The sequence below is a fragment of the Mytilus trossulus genome, chromosome 9 (assembly GCF_036588685.1).
Source record: "Mytilus trossulus isolate FHL-02 chromosome 9, PNRI_Mtr1.1.1.hap1, whole genome shotgun sequence".
Classification (NCBI taxonomy): Eukaryota; Metazoa; Mollusca; class Bivalvia; order Mytilida; family Mytilidae; genus Mytilus; species Mytilus trossulus.
Genome location: NC_086381.1, coordinates 55,544,863 through 55,571,760, shown reverse-complemented (window position 1 = coordinate 55,571,760; position 26,898 = coordinate 55,544,863). Strand labels below are relative to the sequence as shown.

The following is a 26,898-nucleotide window of genomic DNA, read 5'->3' as shown; positions in this document are numbered from 1 at the left end:
TATTCATATGCACTCTATTAACAGCATTTGTAGGTACACATTTCCCTTCCATGCCTTTGATGTGTTTAATCATCTGGTTTTGCTATTTAATAAGGGACTTTCCGTTTTGAAATTTCCTTGGAGTTCAGTATTTTGGTAATTTTACTGTTTTCTTACATATAAAAATGCCTTCTATATCATACTGTACATCTACCACATTATCAAATTTGTACATGTTGTAAATGATAAAAAGAATTAGAAATTATTTTTATTTATTATCAAGACTTCTTTGACATTTTCCTCATCTGCCAATTGTCAAATTTACTGAAGGCTGCACTCAACAATTCCTCCATATGACCAGTGAGCTGAAAGATAAAAACAAGTATAAAATAAAATAAATAGGATTTATCCAATTGTTTTGCAATTTATTCTTTTCAAGACCCATTAAAAAAGGAAAATAATGTTTGTCATTAGAGAAATAGATTTCATGACTGCAATTAGTTCAATAAGATATTTCACCACTCTGAGACAGTTATATTTTAAATATATCAAAATACTGGCAAGCCATCATAATTTTTAAATATAAAAATCAACTGTCTCCAATAGAGAAGTATCTTTTCACATATAATGCAGTGTTAAAATATATAATTAAAATTTCAATCTTAATTTTTTCTTATTTTTTTATTTTTGTAATTTAAAGCAATTCATATTGACAATTTTTACAGGAAAATGAGTCAAAATCATTTAAACCTGTTTTATTTGTATGCGCTTGTCCTAAGTCAGGATCCTATTTAGTGGCTGTCGTTTGTTGATGTGATTCATAAGTGTTTCTCAGGAAGCTATTGCACACTTATGATACCCCCTTTTAAGCTTATGGTTCTCGAGAAATTAAAAAGAAGAGAATCAGAAACACATTACACTGTCAAGCATGATCACTTGATGTATACCAGTCCCCAAAAAAATGTGACAAAATTTCTTAAATGGCCTGCATGTTTTAGAACAATATGTAAGCATGCAGTAGACAGAAAATTGATGATCTTTACATATAAAACCATGTGACACAGTATAACATGCTGACATGAAGCCTGATAACATATTTCGAAAAACTATTGTTTGTACTTCCAAAGAAAATTGAAAAGAAAATTGCAAAGAAAATGTCATATCCAACTGATATATTTAAAATATATATATGATATATATCATGTATATGTTTTCAGTGAACAAGAAAAAACCTTATACATTAACATATCAATACATTCCTTAAATTACTTACATTCAATGCATAATGGTACTGTTGTATACTTTCTTTCAAGGGTTGTAATTTTGCCATCTGAAATTTCTCAAGTGTGCTTTTCATTCGAACAACCTGAAATTTCGAGCATCAGTAAAATTATCTGTATAAATTGTAAGAAAGTTCATACACAATCCATTTGTCACCTCTGACAATTAGAAAAACAACTGAAGCTCATTAAGAATTAAGAGACATATCTGCTTGCTTCATACACAGCTCCCTGTTTGGGTAAACCAATGGGTCCTTTTCAGATATATCCATCTTAAAAATTTGTATTTACAAATATTTTGACCTTAGAGGACCACTGAAAGACAACTATAGTCAAAACACACATCTTGTATATATCAAAATAATTCTGTTTAATGGTACATTGTATCAATTTATCAAAACTTCTATAGACAGTCAGGGGGCTTACTTAAAGAGTGATTTTCTAAATCACTGATTTAAGTAACATTATTCCCACAAAGGTTGGGAGTAAGAGTTGTCTTTCTTTAATAATCACCTTTCTAAGAAGTACAGATTAATCACTAGAAGAATTGATTTAATTTTATTGTAACTTTAAATATAGATAACTAATGATCCAGTTACTAATTATGTTTCTAAAATTATCAGAACAAACATCTGTGGTGATAGGATGACCAGGTCATTTCAGGTGATGGCCTTGTACTGAATCTAGGATAATGACATAAAAATCACTTGTTTAAGTATCATACCTCAATTTCCTGCCAAAAAATCACTTCTTTAAGTATCATTATTTTAATAACCCCCACTAATTTCAACACCCCCCGAACAGTGAAATTTTTATAGCGAACAGTAGAATTTTATTACATAATCTGAAAGATGAAACCTTGAACTTCACAGGAAAAATACTCCAACTGCTGGGAAAAATCTTTTAAGAAAGTATCAGTTCATTATGTAAAGCCATTATCATAGCATTTTTATGCCCCACCTACGATAGTAGATGGGCATTATGTTTTCTGGTCTGTGCGTCTGTTCGTCCGTCTGTCCGTTCATCCGTCCGTCTGTTCGTTCGTTCGTCTGTCCCACTTTAGGTTAAAGTTTTGGTCGAGGTAGTTTTTGATGAAGTTGAAGTCCAATCAACCTGAAACTTAGTATACATGTTCCTTATGATATGATCCCAATTTCACAGTCCACTGAACATAGAAAACGATAGTGCAAGTGTGGCATCTGTGTACGTGGGACACATTCTTGTTTCAACTAAAATAGAATTTGCAGCTAAATGATAGCATTAAAGGCACAAACCTTGCTACTTAAAAGAAGCAAAAAGGTAATTTTTTAAATTTTACTAATGAAAAGATATTGTTTGAACCTATGTGTTTAAAGTTTTGGTAAAACTACAAAATCACAATTTGTGTGACAAAACTTCAAACTTGCTACTTAAATAAGTGATTTAAAAATCACTTATTTAAGTAAGTCCCCTGACTGATAGATACTTGCTCAGTGACAATATCAGCCAGCATAAAAAGAGAATAATCAAATAGACACAATCTTTCATTGCTTTCAGATTTTTTCCACATTATGAAAACAAATTTCACGGCTTTCTATTATTAGACTCTAATTAAAACTTTTAAAAACATTAAGTTTGTAATGTCTGAAGTAACATTTTATTTTTTTAAGCCAAAAGAGGTCATACAAACAGATGTATATAAACATGTGAAGCATGCATTGATATTGTCAGACACATACGACAGATCTATTTTTTTTTACATGGTACCAATTTTCATGGATTTAGAAATAAACAGCTGCGCCATGAGCGCATGATACGCCCGATGTCTTGTGTGGAAGTTTTATGCAATAATCAGAAATAATTTCTGAGAAAGTTTTAAGCAATTACCATTTATTGCTTTTGAGACGTGGCGGGACACGTGAACCCCCCCACCCTGTTTTTTTTTTACAAATATCACTAAAATAAAATTTTAAATCAAACCAAAAAGTATACAGATCTTTAGATTAATATAACAAAGAAGTGTGTACAGTTTCAAGCAATAATCATAAATTGTTTTTGAGATACGGCGCGACATGTAAAAAAAAAAACCTCCCCTTTTTACAAAATACTCAATAACTCAAAAATAAAATTTTGAGTCATCACCAAAAAGTATACAGATCTTAAGATTAATATAACAAAGAAGTGTGTAAAGTTTTAAGCAATAATCATAAATTGTTTTTGAGATACGGCACATGTAAAAAAAAAACTCCCCCTTTTTTACAAAATAGTCAATTACTCCAAAATAAAATCTTGAATCATCACCAAAAAGTATACAGATCTTAAGATTAATATAGCAAAGAAGTGTGTAAAGTTTTAAGCAATAATCATAAATCGTTTTTGAGATACGGTGCGACATGTAAAAAACCCTCCCCCTTTTTTACAAAATACTCAATACCTCAAAAATGAAATTTGGAATCATCACCAAAAAGTATACAGATATTAAGATTAATATAACTGAGAAGTGTGTAAAGTTTTAAAGTCATAAGAAATGAGTGACCGGTGAAAAATGATGTTCTTCCAATTCTTGAACTAATGCATACAAACATAATAAACTTAGTCTTCTGTGCAAGAATTTATCATTTTTTTCGTGTAAATTTCGTATAATCTTCATTTTGTTTTTCAATCGGTCAGTGTTGTTGTGAAAATATGGCAGGTAATTAAAGTTCGTGTTTTAAAGCCGAAGTTTAACGATGGTCACCTGTTTAACATGTAAATTCAGATAATAGTTTATTTTAAGGACATCCATGCGTATTGTGATCACCGGATTTTTACGAGATGGGTCACACTGAGGTCACTTTGCATACGGAAAATATGTTGGGGGAATTGCTTGCTGGAAGCAAGCAATTAAAATAAAGTAAACTTCTTCTAAATATGAATAACTCAAAGAATTTTCTTCAGAAAAAAGTATATGTACATAAGTTTTATAATGAAAACTATCCATTTAGTTATAAAAAAACATATGCATTATTTTTTTTTATTTGAGGTTTCTTATGACTTTAAAAGCAATAATCAAGAATCGTTTTTGAGATACGGTGCGACATGTGAAAAAAACACACCCCTGTTTTAGTTACAAAGTGCCGTAACTCAAAAAGTTTAAATCTTATTTTCACCAAAAAGTATACAGATCATTTGACCATCATAAAAAACAACTATATTAAGTTTCATGAAATTTAGATAAGTCGTTCTCAAGTTACGATGCGACATGTTTACGCCGGACAGACAGACGGACGGACAGACAGACGGACACCGGACATTTGTATACCATAAAACGTCCCGTCAAAATTTTGACGGGCGTATAAAAATCTCCCCATTTTTTACAAAATACTCAATAACTCAAAAATGAAATTTTGAATCATCACCAAAAAGTATACAGATCTTTAGATTAATATAACAAAGACATGTGTAAAGTTTAAAGCAATAATCATAAACCGTTTTTGAGATATGGTGCGACATGTAAAAAAACCCTCCCCCTTTTTTACAAAATACTCAATAACTCAAAAATAAAATTTTGAATCATCACCAAAAAGTATACAGATATTAAGATTAATATAACAAAGAAGTGTTTAAAGTTTTCAGCCATCATCAAGAATCATTTTTGAGATACGGTGCGACATGTGAAAAAAACACACCCCTGTTTTAGTTACAAAGTGCTGTAACTCAAAAAGTTTTAATCTTATTTACACCAAAAAATATACAGATCATTTAACTATCATAAGAAACAACTATGTTAAGTTTCATGAAATTTGGATGAGTCGTTCTCAAGTTACGGCGCGACATGTTTACGCCAGACAGACGGACAGACAGACACCGGACATTTGTATACCATAATACGTCCCGTCAAAATTTTTACGGGCGTATAAAAATGGTATTTTTGTAGATATTTGGTTTCTCAATTTTTTTTTAAGTCCTTAAACACCCATCTAGACAAATACCTGGTTTATGTATATCCACGAAAATTGGTATCCAAAGATTAATAATGAAGCAACAGTATATTGTTACTGAACTGATTCCCATAACTACCTTTTCTTCTAATGATTTACTCTGTACAGGAAAACAGGCCCAGAAATGCCGTAATAATTCGAGTAATGCATTATACTGTGTTTTTAATTCTTCTTGCATTTCTTCTGGCACCATATCTGTAAAAAAAAATATGAAAAGAGTTTCTTGTAAAAACCAATTTTCTTGTAGTCATGGTAATTATAATTATAATGTTAAATACATAAAACATACCTTACAGTATATTTGTCCGCCTATTTTCAAGGGATAAATTTCTTCATAGCTAAGAAATATATAATTCCACGAAAATTGTTTATTTAAAATTCTAATTCATGGATTAACCAGATGCTCTGCAGGGCGCAGCTTTATACGACCGCAGAGGTCGAACACTGAACGGTTGGGGCTAGTATGGACACAACATTCAAACTGGATACAGCTCTGAATATGGATTGTGATTAAATAGTTGACACAGCATAGGTTTCTGACACAGAATGAATGTGGTCTAATGAACTTAAAAAGTTTTTTTTGCTTTTGAGCAATTCAGTATGCTGTTGAATATTAATCCTTTGATATTTGAAGAAATTTTCTTTTTCATTTCTGAAATCTAAAATAAGAAAAATTGAACCCCACCATATTTTTTCACCTCCCCATTTCCCTTCATGCCCTTATTCCAAAAATGATCTCAATTCATATTTCTTATGGAGCTTTCAACAATAACTATTCATTCAAACACATCATAAAATATAAAATGTCATACAGTCATGATTTAAGTTGATTTAACTACTATTCTGGACAAAGAAAGATAACTCCAATGCAACATTTTATATTGGCAAATTTTCAATGAAGTTCATTAAACTTAAGTTTTTGGCAAATTTCCAATGGAATTTATTAATAATAAAGTTTTTGGCAAATTTCCAATATACATAACTTAAGAGAAGTTTAGGTGAGACATTGAGATATTAAAATGAGTTTCAATTACCAACCTTACACTGCTTTTAAATTATGTTTTGTAGTAATTTGTACTTAAGTAATTGTCCATTTACCTGGAAACCCTTTCCCCCCCTTTTTTGCACCTTGTTACGGTTTGAGCCATAACTCCCAAAGACAATTCTTACCATCCCTTTGTGGTATTCCAATATCCAAAATCTAAATACATGTTTAGATTCATCATGTCAAAGAACCCCAAGAATTCAATTTTTGATGAAATCAAACAAAATTCAATTTTGGACCCTTTAGACCTCAATGTGAACCAATTTGATAACCGGTCCTAAATATTAAAAATCTTAATACATGGTTAGATTCAGCATATTGAAGAACCCCATATATTGAATTTTTGTTGAAATCAAACAAAGTTTAATTTTGGACCCCGATTTGGGCCAACTTGAAAACTGGGCCCATAATAAAACAAGAGTGCACACACTGAAATGTCTCGCCTTCTTTACTAATCATTGATATTATGTTGATAGTCCTAAGTATAAAGCTTTATTACAACTGTCACATAAACTAAACATTAACCAAGATAGCTAAACAAAGACCAATGAACCATGAAAAAGAGGTCAAGGTCAGATAAACCATGCCAGGCAAATCATGTACAGCTAACAATGCTTTCATACAACAAATATAGTTGACCTATTACTTATAGGTTAAGAAAAATAGACCAAAACACAAAAAAATAACAGTGTGCAATGAACCGTGAAATTGAGGTCATGGTCAAATAAAACCTGCGGGACTGACATATAGATCTTAATATATTTCCATACACCAAATATAGTTGACCTTTGGCATATAATATTAGATAAAAAGACCAAAACTTAAAAACTTAACTTTGACCACTGAAACATGAAAATGAGATCAAGGTCAGATGACATCTGCCCGCTAGACATGTACACCTTACAATCATTCCATACAACAAATAAAGTAGACCTATTGCATAAAGTATGAGAAAAACAGACCAAAACACAAAAACTTAACTATAACCACTGAACCATGAAAATGAGGTCAAGGTCAGATGACACCTGCCAGTTGGACATGTACACCTTACAGTCCTTCCATACAACAAATATACTAGCCCTATTGCTTATACATGTAGTATCTGAGATATGGACTTGACCACCAAAACTTAACCTTGTTCACTGATCCATGAAATGAGGTCGAGGTCAAGTGAAAACTGTCTGACGGGCATGAGGACCTTGCAAGGTAGGCACATACCAAATATAGTTATCCTATTACTTATAATAAGAGAGAATTCAACATTACAAAAATTCTAAACTTTTTTTTTCAAGTGGTCACTGAACCATGAAAATGAGGTCAAGGAAATTGGACATGTAACTGACGGAAACTTTGTAACATGAGGCATCTATATACAAAGTATGAAGCATCCAGGTCTTTCCCCTTCTAAAATATAAACCTTTTTAAAAGTCAGCTAACGCCGCCGTAGCAGCCGCCACCGTAGCAACAAAAGTTGCAGGCTCGACAAAAACTAAGTACACGTTTAGATTCAGCATATCAAACATGTCAAAGAACCCCAAGAATTCAATTTTTGTTAAAATCAAACTAGGTTTAATTTTGGACCCTTTGGACCTTAATGTAGACCAATTTGAAAACAGGACCAAAAATTAAGAATCTAAATACACGGTTGTTTCGGTATATCAGTGAACCCCAATAGTTCAATTTTTGATAAAATCAAACAAAGTTTTATTTTTGCCCCTTTTGGCCCCTAATTCATTGGAATTAAAACTCCCAAAATCAATCCCAACATTCCTTTTATGGTCATAAACCTTGTGTTTAAATTTCATAGATTTTTATTTACTTATACTAATGTTATGGTGCGAAAACCAAGAAAAATGCTTATTTGGTCCCTTTTTGGCCCCTAATTCCTAAACTGTTGGGACCTCAACTCCCAAAATCAATCCTTACCTTCCTTTTGTGGTCATAAACCTTGTGTTTAAATTTCATTGATTTCTATTTACTTATACTAAAGTTATTGTGCGAAAACCAAGAATAATGCTTATTTGGGCCCTTTTTTGGCCCCTTATTCCTAAACTGTTGGGACCAAAACTCCCAAAATCAATCCCAACCTTTCTTTTGTGGTCGTAAACCTTGTGTCAAAATTTCATAGATTTCTATTCACTTAAACTAAAGTTATAGTGCGAAAAACCAAGAAAATGCTTATTTGGGTCCTTTTTGGCCCCTAATTCCTAAACTGTTGGGACCAAAACTCCCAAAATCAATCCCAACCTTCCATTTGTGGTCATAGACATTGTGTTTAAATTTCATAGATTTCTATTGATGGAAGAACAGGGTATGTTGTAGAAAGACAGATCCTAACCATTGTTATGATCATCTAAAGAGTTTTTAAAAGGAGAGAGAAATATATAAAGTGACATAACTTATAAAACTCATAAGTGAGTTTATGTCATCCCTTTTTCATAATAATAATATATTGAAATTTCTTAATGGCATAGAATATTCTAATATAAAAATCAGAGGATGTGGTATAATTGCCTGTGTTTTTTCAGAAATGATTGAATTTTGTGTTTTAAACCATTATCAGCACAACCAGCACTATTGACTATATCGTGTAATGATTGAGGCTGACTGCCTGGAGAGAATCCAAACCTTTGACAAGAAAACTGGCAATTCCTAATCTATTAAGATTGGAGTCATTCACATACTTGCCACATGAAGGGGTTTGAACTGACAAGTTCAGCTTTTAAATTGACAGGCTAGACTACTCAGATCGGACAGCCACAAAAGCCCTGAATCTGTTTTAGATGAATGCTTTATGAACAAAGACCAAACTGAAAAATTCATAATAAGAATGTGTCCATAGTACACCGATGCCCCACATGCACTATCGTTTTCTGTGTTCAGTGGAACGTGAAATTGGAGTTAAATATCTAATTTGGCATTAAAATTAGAAAGATCATATCATAGGGAACATGCATATGTGTACTATGTTTCAAGTTGATTGGACTTCAATTTCATCAAAAACTACCTCTACCAAAAACTTTAACCTGAAGCGGGACAAAGGAATGAACTAATGAACGAACAAACAGACAGACAAACAGATGCACAGACCAGAAAACACAATGCCCCTCTACTATCATAGGTGGGGCATAAAAACACATTACTTATTTACAAGCTTATGTTATCTCCCTTAGTATATAGATGTCTAACCCCTTATGGTGCTGACAGTATGATACTTACTGAACACAGGGCATCAGATTTAACACTGTTTAAATTCCTCATTACAACCAGACAATGTAACTAAAAGGAAATGTAAAGTATATGGGTCAATTTCCCTAATGGGCCTCAAATTGAGGAACTCAAAAGTTGTGCTAAACAAAAAAAACTTTCTGTGTTGTGATAATGGACATGTTTCTATTTTTAACAAGTGATTGAGCTTAATTATTTGTGTTGATTAAGGAAGGAGAGGACCATAGAATGAATTTGAAAACAAGAATGTGTCCCCAGTACACGGATGCCCCACTCGCACTATCATTTTCTATGTTCAGTGGACCGTAAAATTGCGGTCAGAACTCTAATTTGACATTAAAATTAGAAAGATCATATCATAAGGAACATATATACTAAGTTTCATGTTGATTGGACTTCAACTTCATCAAAAACTACCTCGACCAAAAACTTTAACCTGAAACTGGACAGACGAACAAACAGAAGAACAAATGGACGAACGGACGCACAGACCAGAAAACATAATGCCCCTCTACTATTGTAGGTGGGGGCATAAAAAGTGTTTTTTACCAAAAGGAGCCACATCATAAAAGAATTTTCAGGGTATGCTCATTTACAGAAAAATGAATCACACTTTGTCATTGTTTGTGCCCCAAAAATTTAACCACACATGTGAAAATGTCTCAGCATCAAAATGAGACATCATACATATCTAGGTTTACAATACGGACTGAGCTACAGAAGAAAACATTACCATTACCACCTATGGGAAATCCATTGCACATTTTGTCAATGAAACAGCAAAACATATAAACTAGAGGAGATCAAGAAGTCAGTGCATATTTGAACATCATTTCAAAGTATTAGTTTTCTATAGTTGTATCAGCAATATTTAAGGTCAATGCACATTAAAAAAAAATAAGCACAAATATACTGTTTGCCTTAACTACAAAGTCTTTAGTTCAATAAGATATATATAACACAGAATGATGTAAACTAACCTTTGCTAATAACTAGTTTGTAGCAATGTTACATAAGTGTTTGCTTGGTCATAGAATGGATTTTCTTAAATCCAAAAGACATACAAGTTTTTGAAACAGTCTTACTTTACCTAAACAACATGAATTTGTCTAACTTTACCTGAACAAAATACCTGAACAAAATCAATTTTAGTTATTCTTACGTTGCAATTGTTGTTGACTAGTTCCATGCATTAGACTGCCCCCTGGTGACAATTCTCCCAGTACGCTGACAGCTGTACCACTAGAGACAACCTTAAATTATGTACAAATAAAGAAAATATCTATATTAGCACATTTTGATTTTTTAAACTACATATTGTTAACTAGATGATAAACTAATATTCAGGATAGATAATATAAATAGCTTAAATTTTAAGCACTTCATTAAAACAGAGATGACCTGATGACTTTTCACTTCTTAATTTTCAAACATAAATAGCCAGGTTATACCTTTTAACAGCAATTTCACAGTCTTTCTTTTATTTATGCAATATGAATAACATACAATTACTGTCTTCTGATGAGGTAAATATGCAGTTTTATTGACTTTTGAAAAACTGATATTCACTGAGGCTGACGGCCAAAGGGAATTTCAGTTTTTCAAAAGTCAATTAAACCCCATATTAACCATGTTTACCGAAACAAAAGACAGTAATTGTTTTATTCCATATTCCGAGGAAAGAAAATGTATTTGATGACAAACATATACCAAAACAAATTTTACATGAAACATTTTACCATAACGTTGCATGTAAAAGCATGTGACGTTTAGCGCGGTGAATATGCTTTTTTATTTAAAATCCAATTCATATTGAGAAACCTACTAAAATAATACCAATATGGAATAACAAAAATTACCAACTCCAATTTCAAAAAAAAATCTTTTACACAAAGTTCACATTTTATTCTTATATTTTTCAATGAGATTATAATAATTTTTAATAAACTGTTATCACAGAGACATGAGAGATATGTCTCGCCTTTTTGTAATTTTTATTATGCAAATATGTTGAAATCAAAATAGCAATACCTTAACATCTTACACAAGTTATGCAAACATTCAAAGTCAATGAACCATGACTGAGTTACATGGCTAAACAATCTCCATGTAAACGTCTTAAATGAGATGTGCCAATGCTAATCGTGCTAATACAACTGCATACCAAATACCATTGACTTATTATAAGTCGTTCCAAAATCTAAATACAAAAACTAATACATGATAACTTACAAAAATTTTCAAAGTCAATAGACCATGACTAAGGGGGCGGATCCTAATTATCTCCATGGAAATGAGATATGCCAATGCTTATACAACTGCATACCAAATATAATTGACCTACCACTTGTGGTTCCCCATACACTGACCTAATCACAAACTAATACATGTAAAATAAGCAAAAGTTTCGAAGTCAATAGACAATGACTGAGGGGGCAGGGCCATATAATCACCATGGAAATGAGTTGGCCAATACTTATACAACTGCACACCAAATATGATTGACCTACCGCTTGTGGTTCACTATAAACAAGACCTAATCACAAACTAATACATTGTTGACGCCGTTGCTGTCGTCTTCACCAACGCCGGAAACAGCATACCTATGTCTCGCTTTTTGACTCGGTAAAGGCGAAACAAAAACGTTAGACTCAATTACAAGCTTTTCAAATACAATCTTTTCTTTCAAACAGAGTTGATAGTTTTTCTTCCAAACTTTTTATAATACACAACAAGATCTAAATGACTGATCCCATTTTCAAGCTCAATTTCTTCTCAACTTTTTATCTTCTTTTATTTGACTTCTTCCAACCAATCCTCTTTACCTGAGGTAGGGGTCATTCTATGAACCAATCACCATTGAGCATGTCGAGAATTTACTGATATAGGGTCATTCTATCACTATTGATAATTACCTGTGAAAGGGTCAGAACCCAATTATGCATTTCCTGAGTAACATTTTGTGTCGCTGCTATCACATCTTCACTTGTTGTATATTTAGTTGCCATGACAGGGGTAGGTCCATGTAAATATCCCTCCATTTTATGTAATCTCAAATTTACACTAGAAGTTTCACTGGTGTCTTTAAGGTCAGAATAATTTATTTTTTCCTGCATTTTGGCTTTTTTAGTCACTGGTTCACTAGAATCTTTTGAAGAATGAGCACCGTTTGCATTATTTGAGTTTCCGTTAGTCAATGTTGGGTTACTTGTTCCTAAGCTTTCAAGAGTTTTAGTTGATTCACTATTTATATCACAAGCTTTTAAAACCATCGTTGAATGGTGGTTAAATCTTCGTATCATTGTTAAATTTGCGTGATTTGTACTAAAGGACTTTTGATCACTTGATGAACCACCATATCCCTACAATATAAAATATGTTAGAAGGTGCATTTACATGGTACAATTTGCCATCTTTCTTTAAATAAATAATGTTGTTTTTCATATGAATTGCACTATGTGAATACTGATATTTTTTAGTTAATCCAAATGAAAAGAGTATCTTTTGAACAAATTCTGTACAATTTTTCTGCATATTCCTGTGAAAATGCAATTGCACTGTGTAAATTCTTAAATCAGATGTCTTTTGATTAATTGAAATGCAAATCAGATGTCTTTTGATTAATTGAAATGCAAATCATATCTCTTGAACAAATTCTGTATGATTTATCTGCATATATTCCTGTAAAAATGCTTAAAACCAGGTTTAATCCACCATTTTTACATTTACAGGAATATGACAGCTCTTGTCCATTCGTGGTTACCAAGGAACCACGAATTTTAATGAACAACAAATTATAAATATCCTTTTAGGAGGTATAAATACTTTGGCAAAACAGTGAAATAAAATATCTACGAAAATTCAAGTTTTTCTCAATCCATGAACATTGGTACCCACAAAAATAAATGAAGCCACAGTACTAAAAATAGATTTTTAAAATGTTGAAATATTTTGAGCGTTTTGTAAATCTCTTCAGCTTCTTGATATCTTTTCTTTGATAGGTTGGCTTCTAGTGTTGGTGAAAATATCATGTACCCAATGGAAAATCCACTTTTGCTAGTGAACTCAAAATATCTTTGATTGTGTCATATAAGTGGAAACTATGTCCCATAAAAGTCAATTCAACAAATCATTATTTCTTTTAGAAAAGACAAATACAAAGCAAATAACAAGAATGTGTCCAAAGTACAGGGATGCCCCACTCGCACTATCATTTTCCATTTTCAATGAACAGTGAAATTGGGTAAAAAATCTAATTTGGCATTAAAATTAGAAAGATCATACCATAAAGTAAACATGTGTACAAAGTTTCAAGTTGTTTGGTCTTCAACTTCATCAAAAACTACCTTGACCAAAAAATTTAACCTGAAACTCCCACTTTCATTTTCTATATGTTCAGTGGACCTTGAAATTGGGGTAAAAAGTCTAATTTGGCTTTAAAATCAGAAAGATCATATCATAAGCAACAAGTGTACTAAGTTTCAAGTTGATTGGACTTCAGCTTCATCAAAAACTACCTTGATCAAAAACTTTAACCTGAAGTGGGGCGAACAGACGCATGGACGAACGAACGGATGGAAAAACTAACAGACAACACGACACAAACCAGAAAACATAATGACCCTCTACTATCATAGGTGGGGCATAAAAATGACAGTCTCTCTCATCAACTGCCTATACCTCTAATACCATCAATTCCTTGATGCAAAAGTTAATACATCATGCCAAAATTTGATTCTCTGAATAAGAAGTGAACCATTTTTTTCCCCATTTGGACAACCAGAGTCAAATAATGAGATTTGAGCACTTCTGAGCATTAGGTATCACTATTTTAAAACTTGTCATAAAAAACCTTCTGTGACAGATGGTGGATTCATTATTACTTGTTGGATACCAATTGTCAGGGATTTTTTTATTTATACCTGGGAACCACAATAAATGCAAATTTTCCTCAATCCAGGAAAATATAAATGAATCCACAGTACTCTCCAAAAAAAAAAATCTATCTAATGTTGTAAAGTTACTTATAACTGATAAAATCAATCAATCCAGATGTCCATATCCAATGTTGGATAATACATACTTCCCCTTGAGACACATCAGCCCCTGCCACCAGATCTATCAATGGATCACTCACGTTCTTCTCAATTTCATCAGAGATTTCTGTAAAAAAAAAAAATACATGCAATTTCAAAATACTTCATTTTCGTCATTTATCATCAAAACATTGGTCAATATAACATGATTAACAAAAGGGTGGGATGTTTTTGAGCTAGTGTGACGTCTGTTTCTTTTTTATAGAACTAGTACAGTTTTGTTTAGGTAACAGCTGTACCCTCACTCTGGGTGCAAGATTTTCTCGCTGTGTTGAAGACCCGTTGGTGGCCTTCTGCTGTTTTCTGCTCTTTGGTGAGGTTGTCATCTCTTTGACAAATTCACCCCTATATGTAACATTTTTACCTATAATGTCCTATTGTTTTGTTTACACATCATTGTCAATATAATGGAATTTGATGTGTCTTGTCATACAAAAGACATGTTTTGCTAGCTTTAAAACCAGCAAACCAGATTTAATCTGCCATTTTCTACATAAGAAAATGCCTTTACCAAGTCAGGCATACAACAGTTTTTTTCTTCATTTTCCTCAAAGTTCAGTTTTTGGGGATTTTACTCTTTTACATTCTCAATTGTATGATATTAAACAACAAATAATTATCAAACTGGACTGCACTTCTATTAACAACTTACCTTTTTCGTCATTTTTAGCACAATCTGAGAACATTTCAGCTTTGCTTATATTTGTTCTGTCTCTGTGAAAATAATGTGATTGGAAGAACCGTGTCCAAAATTCACTTTCTGACAACTGATGCGGAACATATTCTAGATGTTTCTTCTTTACTGAAAAATAATCTATATACATAATGTGGATTCATTTTTTTTCGAGGGTATCAATTTTTGTGGATTAAGGAAAACTTGCATGTTCGTGGATATTTAATTTCGTTGTTTACCTGTACCCACGAAATCAACAAAAATTGTTATCCAAGAAAAGATAAATTGAATCCACAGTATATTTGACATACAAATAAAATGCCTTCCTGATTAATTTATATATATAAAAGATCATAAAATTTTGCAATATATATGAGGTCAAATGAATTAAACCTGGGAATAAGACAATTCATTACAGAGTTTATTACACACATCCCGTCCACTTTCACCAATGTAACCTACTGAATTAGACTTATTGCCAGTTTTGTATAAACATGAGCAACATGACGGGTGCCACATGTGAAGCAGGATCTGCTTACCCTTCCATAGCACCTGAGATCACCCCTACTTTTTGGTGGGGTTCGAGTTGCCTAGTCTAGTTTTTAATGTTGTGTTTTGTGTACTACTGTTTTATTTGTGGGTCTTTTTCTCCTTTTTAGCCATGGCTTTGTCAATTTATTTTTGACTTATATGACTTATGTCCCTCTGGTATCTTTTCCCCCTTTTTTAAAATGAGAACTTTATCAAACCTTGTATTCAATCAGGTCAGTCTTTTTATCTACTGTTTAATGATTTTTTCATTACTCTTATAGTTCAAATGTTTTTTTTGTAAGGGCTATTCCATTAAAATGTATGTGGGAGGGTAGGACATGTAGACAGGGAAATTTAATTATTGAATGTGGGTAATGGGTCTTTTATATGCTGCTATTACCATTTTAAAAAATTTCAAAAAAATGGTTCTTGGTTGTTGGGATATTTTGAAAATCTCTTCCTATCCTCCCCCATACCGTTTAATGGTATAGCCCTGAAGTAAAAGACTTGTTGATTTCTGTTTCCTTTAACTTGTACCTATACATCTTTCCTGTTTTGAACCATTCACTCTATTTTCCAGATATAAGGCCATATGTAAATTGAAGGGAAATTTATAAGTTATAAAAGTTTTGGTCTAAAACTTGCATCTTTAGTTTTTCTCTCATGCTTACCCATTGGATATGTTCTAAAAATAGATTCTATAATATCTGTGGTCAGGTTGTATTTCAGACCATTGCAGCCATCTGTCTCTGGTTTAATGTCTGCCTGTAGGAAAATTTAGAAATTTTTCATATTACAAGAAAACTCATAAAAATCTTCAATGTTTTTTAAATTGTTTAAATCAGGATTACAAATTTCAGCATCATGGTAGAACCCTGATGGTTAAATATTCTTAGCAGAACACCGATTCTTTTTTTTTCAACATCAACCAATCAGGACAAAGTAGGAGGTATGATAAGGGCAATTACCTTGGTTGTGTTCAATATTGTAGCAGCTAGTTTAGCCACTATATCTTAGATATCTATCTTTGTTGTACAATATGCTATGTAGCTAGCTTATCAAAATGATGTCATTAGTAATAACATTTTTAACATCATTTTGGGTTCCCTTATTAGCATGAATTTCTTCAGGCTATCTAGATCTACTTAGCAGCTAGGCTAGCTCAACAATCAATATCCAAAATCTATGTAGTGCTACATAGCAGTCTCTCTACAATATTGAATGCAATCCTGATCAATGAAATTCAAAATTTTATTAAATTCGCAAATAATTTTAATTCTAATGTTTTAATCAATAAACAAATAAGTTGATATATATGGTTTCATTTTTAGACATTTTAGCAAACAGTATTAAATATCATTAAATACAGATATTTCACCTGTTTGAAGAATGAAAGAGTTGACAGCTAAGTTTTGTACAATTGACATAAAAATTACCAATAACAAGAATGTGTCCACAGTACACGGATGCCCCACTCGCACTAACATTTTCTATGTTTACTGGACCGTGAAATTGGAATAAATTCTCTAATTTGGCATTAAAATTAGAATGATCTTATCAAAGGGAACATGTGTACTAAGTTTGAAGTGGATTGGACTTCCAACTTCATCAAAAACTACCTTGACCAAAAACTTTAATCTGAGGCGGGACAGATGGACGAACAGACGGACGGACAGACAGACGGACGCACAGACCAGAAAACATAATGCCCCTCTACTATCGTAGGTGGGGCATAAAAACCTGCACAAAAATTGACTGTTTAAATACTTACCAGAAAAGCAGCCGACACTCCTACCACCTGATTTCCTTCTGATTTTGTAGAAGTTGACTTTGACTGCATCTATAAATAGAGGTAATCTTAAAAATTATTTACTGCTGACCATACATGCCATATTATCACTCTCAATCGAAATACAGAGCCTGTTTTACCCTTTGCTTACAACAATCTGACAAAACTGGTCTTCTTTCCATACTTTCTGTTCATATAATTATTACATCAGCCAATGAAATGTAAGCCTTTAATTTTTTGAATGAACCAGCATGTATCATGTGTATCATTACAACAAAACAAGAGGGTAACAGTTCATATAATTATTACATCAGCCAATGAAATGTAAGCCTTTAAATTTTTGAATGTACCAGCATGTATCATGTGTATCATTACAACAAAACAAGAGGGTAACAAAGGTCTTTAAAACAGAAAGAAGAATAGAGCATCGTCATATGACTGTGGATTCATAATAATTCATATGATACCAATGTTCAAGGGTTCTTAAGGGTTTTGTGGGTACATGTGAACCATGAATACAAAAGTTCAATGAATGAAATTTTTTAATAGGTTTTGTGTGCAGAGATTGGCCAAACCACAAAATCAAAGACCCATGAAAATGCAAGTTTTCTTCAATCAACGAAAATTGATACCCACGAAAGTAAATGAATCCACAGTATTGTCAGGGAAGGGTAGACACAGTATCTAATTAATTGAATAAAAGAATAGTGTGACCATGTGTCCACTTTTAAATATGGAAGAGTCAATGTACTAATTGAAACCTAACATAAAACAATAAAAAGGGGCATAACACAAGAATGGTAAATCTGATGCAAACCGAATTCAAACTCAATCTTTTTTGGTGGTGAAAAGCATTTTGTATAAGTTTCATAACATTTGGTTGTGGCACACTTAAGTATGAGTGGGGAAACAGATTTTTTTTTAAATTTTTCCATTTATAAAAGGACATAACCAAAGAACAATGAAGAATGATGAAACAACCAAATTTGAATTTGGTCTGTTTGGTGAGGAGAAGTATTGTGAAAAAGATTCATAATATTTGGTCGAGGCAAACTAAAGTTAGAGAACAGAAACCTATTCATGAACGTACAAATTGACTGGCCAAGGTTAACCTTAATGCCTTCTTACCCAGAGGTGGGGCATAAAACCCTTTAGCACTAGATGTAAACATATTTCCAAACAGCACTATGGTTGGTCTGTAAAAGTGTAAGATGAAAAACAATTTTTTTTTTATACATACCTCAGCTCTTTGAGCCCAGAATTCATCAGAACTCATAACTCCACTGACCACTAAATCCTTATATAACTGAAATATTTCTGGGTTATCCTGTAGTAATCTATAAAATAAATTGCAACATCTGTATGAAAAGTAACAATATTTTATGAACAAGCATAGTCTATACTGGCACTGAATAATAGATTGCTGATTCATTTACTGTAAATTCAAAATTATTGCGTGCATTTATTATTGCGATTTTGTCATTTTAGACTTAAATGCGATTTCAATTTTTACAAGTTTTGAGAAAAATCCTGTTAAATTCATATTAAACATTTCAAAATGCGAGTTTTAATTATTGCTTTTACAACTCTGTCGCATTTTTAGCAATAATAAAAAACTCGCAATAATTTCTGAATTTACAGTATATATTTATATATTTTGATCATGTTGATATACCCCGGAACTGTACACTTATTATCATTAAACAAAATTATGTTCAAAGCGCTTTTCTGGATTTACATTCATCATGAATGTTCAAAGTGGAATATTTGAAATCCAAAAATGTAAAAGAACTAAATCTGTTAACATGGTTAAAGGGGCAAAAACCCTATATAACCTAACAGTTCCCTGAAAAATAAGCCAAATCCATCTGTTATGGTCAACAAATAAAATGATGTTACAGTGTTGAATTGTTGTTTTCATTTGTTATGGTCATTTAACCCTTCTAAATTTAAGAAGCTCCCTCAATTGTGACACTCATTGTCTCTGATAGTGGCATACAAAAATGTCTTTTTCTCTGTACAATAGTTGAACCCTATCACAAGATAATGTGCCAATCCCAATTCTTAAACCTTGCCAGTAGTTGCCTTTGTTTGCCTAAATTAGTTCTTTGTATTTGTTCATTATCTAAGATTACTATGTAAACATTGTTTTAATTGTTTCTTTAACAATTGTAACAATCATGACAATGGCACTTTGACTGTATCCATTTTCTTCACTGATGCTTCATGCCTATTCGATTATATATGGAAGAAAAATGTGTAACCAGTTGAATATAGAAGTTCAGGATGAAACCTAGCCATTTCCACATGGAGTAGATTGATTGATTTTTTGGTGTTGTAAAGCCACTTTTAAGCACTGCATTTAGGCTATTTTGTGGAGGCCAGTTTTGATTGGTGGAGGAAGCCAGAGTGCCTGGAGAAAACCACAATCTTCGATAGGAAAACTGACAATCTGACAATTCTAGTCAATTAAGATGGGATTCCAACTCAAATGGAGTAGAGGCATTACAACAAGATGAAGATTATCATGATTATATCTACTTTTAAATAAAAAATAAAAACCTATTTTTCTCTTCCAGCTCACTGTTGAGTTTTCGTTTAAATTTAGGTAACAGTTGTAATAAGAGTTCTTTGACTGTATCCCTGTCCTTTACTGCTGCTTCCCGCCCTTTAGGATTGTTGAAGTGGAATGTGTTAGCACTTCCATCATGCATATTTAACTGTAATTGTACTTTCTCTTTAGTATCTGGTGAAATTTTCTGAGCTGAAAAAATATAATAAAATATTTTATATGTTTTATTTTTTATTTGATAATAATAAAATATTGATTTAACTTAATTGTTCATTCTATGAAAATAAGATAATGAATGATGTATGATTGCCAATAAGACTAAAAGACCAAATGATGAAGAAGCAAGTAGCTATAGGTAACCATACGCTTTTTAACAATGAAGATCTCATTGTGTTCATTTATTTGAAAGTTTACATGCATACATGTATATTATTTATAGAGGACTACTAAAGCCTGCCTTCCTATAGAAAATTAAGTGCCTGGACACAAAATGCTGGATGACATGCTTGAGCTACCTAATCTTTGAGGCTTGATGTCTGAATGCAGGTTACCTGGTAAATGATTAAGATAACCAGTAATCATGGTAATTGGTAAAGTATTCAAATGGTAACTCAAATTTTCTCACCTTTGATATCTGAGTATAAGTAACTGTAGGTGAAGTTACTTTTGCTACCTTGCATCCACCCAACTCGTTCCCCCATCATGTACAAGTTTCCTTCCGTTTTCTTATTTTTGACATGGTTTACAATCAGTAATACTTCTTCTGACGATCTCCCAGACATCTGAAATAAAGTTCATTGTCTTGTGACGATTTTAAAGGCATACAATACAAAAGCAAGGGAAAACATGAACATAACAAAAAATGTACTTCTATAAGTATATCATTACTTTTAAATTGCTTCTTCAAGAAAAGAATATTACTTGTGCAAGTAGTACCCCTGACTGTAAATTTCATAAATAAATCTTTTTTTATTCTCTATAAAAAAAAATAATATTGGCACAGAATCGTTTTAAGTATATATATGGGGCCAGATTGGCATGAAATTTTAAAGCGCACAGGCAAACAAGTGTTTATTTTTTTACTATTTGCAGACCATAGAGCTACGGATTTTTCCTATTTCAAAATGTTACGAATTGCGACCAAGGTTTAGATTGCACTTATTTTCCAAAAATTTATTGTTTATTGTCCATGCATACATGTACAAATGTAGCTTGTCAATATATGGACCATAATGTGGTATTCGGCCTTTGGTTTCTTTTTGTATCCTTTTTTATAAGTTCTAAAACTAATAGAACAATTGAGTTTTTCGAGAAAAAATTAATACATTTTGATTCACCGTTTACGTGACAGGAAACTTAACAGGAAACCAATCTTTATTTTCTTTATTTTGCACAATATATTTTAAAAGACATAAATGGACACCATTACTAGTTCTTTATTTTGCACAATATATTTTAAAAGACATAAATGAACACCATTACTAGTATGCTAGTGTTACTTGCTTCATGTTAATATTTAAAATCTATTTTCAATGTTAAATTAAAGGGTTTTTTTAAATGCGACAGGAAACCATAAGAAACCGAAAGCACTTTTTTAGTTTTATTTTATTGCAAAATCTGCTGAAAATAATCTGAACAGTATACTTTTACTTAAAATCCATCTTAAATGTAACAGTATTATAAAACTCCTAAATATGTGCTTGTTTTGAAAACAATTAGTACAATTTATTCAGGAATTTCCATATTTTCTTCATTGATACAGGATACTATAATCGTTGTATCTTGATGTTTTAGCCAAAAAATGTATTTATATTTGGTTTTGAAATTCCAGTTATGGGCTATTTCAAAAAAAATGATGCCAAAGTGTGACAAACATGGTAAAAAATTAAGTCGTTGCTAATCTTTTTTCTATCATTTTTCTTTAATCCAGAGACATTCAAGTTTACAAAACTACCAAGGGTTAATGCAAAATAATAAAAACAAAAATTTTAACAACATTTTACTCATAAGAATTCATCCACTTTTCAAAGGAAACAACATAATAGTAATATCAACTGACAAACATAAATAAGAATATAAATATCAATGTAATTTTTTTGTTTGTTGCAATAAAGGTACTAAATGATTTTCCTGCAATTTTTTTTTACTTACATTGACTTATAAACAGTTTTTTTTTTTTAAATATGTAAATTTCACCAATTTTTAATGTATTCTTTAATATCTTATTTCAAAAGTTTTTATATCTCTTTGCAAAAGCTTTAATTTTATATAAAAAGTATAAGGAAGCAAACATATATGATCTAATTACATCCTCTGAAAATTTCACAACAATTGCTTCAGTCAATTCTAAGTTTTCTTCATTTAAAAAATACAAACATGTGTTTTTTATCCTTTTGTTACACTCCTGACATATTTTTTCAGTAACTGTAAGACTGTTTTTTAATGGAATGTTTAGAAAATCAGTAATGATATCTATTTTAAATTTACAATCTCACAAATAAATAAATTTATTAGACATTTGATTACATATTTTTTTAATTTCTGAGCAAAGAGCAAACTTTTAACATGTTTAATGAGAATTTCACTTTAATTTTTAAGAATCTTTGGTGAATAGTGTGCAGAAAAATCAATTTTACAAGACAGATCAGCTTTCTCATAACATTGTAAAGATGTTACAATTTTTTAATTAAGAATCATGTTGAATTTTGTTATAGATAAGCTACATCAGAAACTTGTCAGGAGTGTAACAAATGTTACACTCCTGACCATAATTTATTGCTACAATATTTTAACCTGAAACTGACCTGAAATCATGTAGAGTCTTTATATTTCACATATTATTTTAGTGCAAATTAAGAACAGGTTAAAACAAATTATATACTTCTTACATATTTACAAATTTTGCTAATTGTCTATTTAAAAAAAAAGATGGCTTTCCTTTAAACCTTGTTCAGTCTCTTGTTTGATACTATATATATGCTGTTTTTATGTCAGATAATGTATTATGATAAGTTTGTTCGTTCTACCAAAGATGGTAGCAGTATGTGCTCTGTATATTAAAAATTGTCCAAAAATGTACCCAAAAATGTCAGGAGTGTAACACTTTAAAATGTTTAAGTGTAACATTCATGTTATTTTTTTATAGAAACAATGTTGTTATTATTGGTTTTCCTTTCTGGAATTTGAGTGTGAACACCATCTGTTGCATATTTTCAGTAACAAACATGCCATTATTATGGCCTTTATTGCTTGTTTATGCTCAATACTTGTATGTCAGGACTGTAACACATTTAAACAAGCTAGTTCAATTGCAATTTTAGTTCAAAAATTTCGAAAGTAATGATGTAGACTTGTATTCTGTGTTAAGCTGAGGTGTAGTAATGTCATTTTATAATAATTGTCAGCTTGTTTTTCTTCCAATAACTTACCTTTGCTAATAAGATTGAAATAAGGCATTTTTTTGTGTTACACTCCTGACATTGAAGTATTGAGCATACAAAAGCAATGAAGGCCATAATAATGGCATGTTTGTTACTGATAAACTGTAAAAGGTAATGTTCACTGAAATTCAAGAAAAAACAACAACTATAACAACATTGTTTCTAAAAAATATACATCTTAACCCAGTTGTTACACTCCTGACAGACCTGGGTAGTCCTCTTATTGTAACCATAATATTCCAGTAGTAGAACTTCAGGGTCAACTGGATGCACCTGTGCCAAGCTATGATACTTACCAAAAAAAATAAACCGTGCAAGATGTACAGAAACATGTTATTTCACCTACAAAGACATTTTCTGGCAGCATATTGACTTTTACTAACATTTTTTTTTTAACACAAACTTATTTGACTTACCTTATGAGGCTCATAAAAATGTAAATATATGGAAGAATTAAACAAGAAATCATAGTCAAGATATAATAGTTGGATGAAAGATATTGTTTGGTATTGTATCTGCCCTTATTTATTCTATATCATCAATGAATGCACATGCTTTCTTCTAAATGTCACACTAAAAGCGTTACACTCCTGACATTTTGAGGTACAATTTTGGACAATATTTTTTAAACAGAGCACATACCATGCATACTGCTATTATCTTTGGTAGTTAGGACCAACTAATCATAATACATTATCTGACCTAAAAACATTACAGATATAGTATCATACAAGAGACTGACAAAGGTTTAAAGGAAAGGCATCATTTTTTTTGAAATAGCCCTTATATACAATTTAATCCAAATCATTGGCAATGTAAAATTCTTTAAATCCAGTAAAGAAAACAACTTTTAACTTGGAATTAGAATCTTTAAAATAGGCACCATGTGATATTTGTGACCTGTACACCATCTACATGTACATGGTTTCCACATTTTAACCTACTTTAGTGGGCTAAAATCAATAAAGTACTTCCTTTCAAGTCATGCATGGTAAAAGATTACTTTTCCTTTGACAAGTTTATTGCGTTTCTGAAAAGTGTTTGCAGAACATGAATAAAAAAAATTAATTAAAATTTGTGACCAAGTTTGTGTGTAAGTACGGGTGTGTGTGTGTGTCTGTTTATGTGAAAGTACCTGGGTAAAGACAATATACTCCATGTACAAGCAGAGCAATATCATGTTTTTCATTTATGTTTCATGTATACTGTTTCTCTGTTTACACGAAACGATTGTCAACACTTTATACAAATTATCAAAAAATATCTCATTCTGTATTCATACCGTGTTAAATTGGCCCAGTAGTTTCAGAGAAGATTTTTGTAAAAGATTACTAAGATTTACGAAAAAATGGTTAAAACTTGAATATAAAGGGCAATAACTCTTAAAGGGGTCAACTGACAATTTCGGTCATGTTAACTTATTTATAGATCTTACTTTGCCAACATTTATTGTATTTTAAAGTTTATCTCTATCTATAATAATATTCAAGATAATAACCGAAAACAGCAAAATTTCCTTAAAATTACCAGTTCAGGGGCAATAACCCAACAACAGGTTGTCTGATTCATCTGAAAATTCCAGGGCAGATATATTTTTACTTGATAAACAATTTTCCTTCATCATTGTTCATGTCAGATTTGCTTTAAATGATTTGGTTTTTGAGTTATAAGCCAAAAACTGAATTTTACCCCTATGTTCTATTTTTAACCATGGTGGCCATTATGGTTAGTTGACCAGGTCATGCCACACATTTTTAAAACAAGACACCCAAATGATGATTGTGGCCACATAGAATCAGAGAAGAAGATTTTTGTAAAAGATAACTAAGATTTACAAAAAATTGTTAAAAATTGATTATAAAGGGCAATAACTCCTTAGTCCTATAAAGGGGTCAACTGACCATTTCGGTCATGTTAACTTATTTGGAGATCTTAATTTGCTGAACATTATTGCTGTTTACAGTTTATCTCTATCTATAATAATATTCAAGATAATAACCAAAAACAGCAAAATTTCCTTGAAATTACCAATTCAGGGGCAGCAACCCAATAATGGGTTGTCCGATTCACCTGAAAAATTCAGGGCAGATAGATCTTGACCTGATGAATAATTTTACCCCATCAGATTTGCTCTAAATGCTTTGGTTTTTGAGTTATAAGCCAAAAACTGCATTTTACCCCTATGTTCTATTTTTAGTTGTGGCGGCCATCTTGGGTGGTTGGCCGGGTCATGCCACACATTTTTTAAACTAGATACCCCAATGATAGTTGTGGCCAAGTTTGGTTTAATTTGGCCAAGTTGTTTCAGAGGAGAAGATTTTTGTAAAAGATTACTAAGATCTACAAAAACAAAAAATGGTTAAAAATTGACTATAAAGGGCAATAACTCCTAAAGGGGTCATTTGACTATTTCGGTCATGTTAACTTATATGTAAATCTTACTTTGCTGAACATTATTGCTATTTACAGTTTATCTCTATCTATAATAATATTCAAGATAATAACCAAAAACAGCAAAATTTCCTTAAAATTACCAATTTAGGGGCAGCAACCCAACAACAGGTTGTCTGATTCATCTGAAAATTTCAGGGCAGATAGATCTTGACCTTATGAACATTTTTATCCCATGTCAGATTTGCTCTAAATGCTTTAGTTTTTGAGTTATAAGCCATATAGCTATGTTCTATTTTTAGCTGTGGTGGCCATCTTGGTTGGTTGGCGGGGTCACGCCACACAATTTTTAAACTAGGTACCCCAATGATGATTATGGCCAAGTTTGGATTAATTTGGCCCAGCAGTTTCAGAGGAGAAGATTTTTGTAAAAGTTAACGACGACAGATGACGGACGCAGGACGACGACGGACGCCAGACGCCAAGTGATGAGAAAAGCCAGGTGAGCTAAAAAACACATGATAAAATATCAATTGGAAGGCTTAACTCAATCAAAAAGGGTAAATTAACACACTATGAACGAATAAATTTGATCTGCGATACCTCAATGCAAATACATGTACATAGTTCATAAAATATTAGGGACAAACAATCAAGGCCAAAAACATTGAAAAAGCAAACAAACAAGTCCAAACAAAGCCATGGCAAGACACCACCGTGAAATACTTAATAACCCTTAGAAAATAATCACTTTTGAAAAAAATATGGTTTTCATAATATACACAGGTTAACATGAAAAATAACTTTGTTGTTTAAGGTATACTAGTCTGAAAATAACATAAGGACATACATGACATATGAGCTACAGCTATGCAGCTACCTTTTGTTATGCCTATGAAGGGGGCATAAAAATGT

At 31.8% G+C, this 26,898-nt stretch overlaps 1 protein-coding gene across 1 annotated transcript in view; it reads right to left on the bottom strand.

Moving 5' to 3' along the window:
* Positions 1-226: 226 nt before the first annotated feature.
* Positions 227-26,898, bottom strand: part of LOC134683143 (general transcription factor IIH subunit 1-like) — a 28,019-nt gene continuing 1,347 nt past the window's right edge. The window contains exons 2-13 of the mRNA XM_063542260.1: positions 20,778-20,934; positions 20,143-20,344; positions 18,821-18,917; positions 17,563-17,631; positions 16,463-16,556; positions 15,240-15,389; positions 14,575-14,654; positions 12,407-12,853; positions 10,654-10,744; positions 5,298-5,413; positions 1,253-1,345; positions 227-344 (exon numbers count right to left, since the gene is read on the bottom strand). Of these exons, the coding sequence (XP_063398330.1) occupies positions 258-344; positions 1,253-1,345; positions 5,298-5,413; positions 10,654-10,744; positions 12,407-12,853; positions 14,575-14,654; positions 15,240-15,389; positions 16,463-16,556; positions 17,563-17,631; positions 18,821-18,917; positions 20,143-20,344; positions 20,778-20,934 (1,683 nt within the window). The 3' untranslated portion in view covers positions 227-257. The remainder of the gene's footprint in view (positions 345-1,252; positions 1,346-5,297; positions 5,414-10,653; positions 10,745-12,406; positions 12,854-14,574; positions 14,655-15,239; positions 15,390-16,462; positions 16,557-17,562; positions 17,632-18,820; positions 18,918-20,142; positions 20,345-20,777; positions 20,935-26,898) is intronic.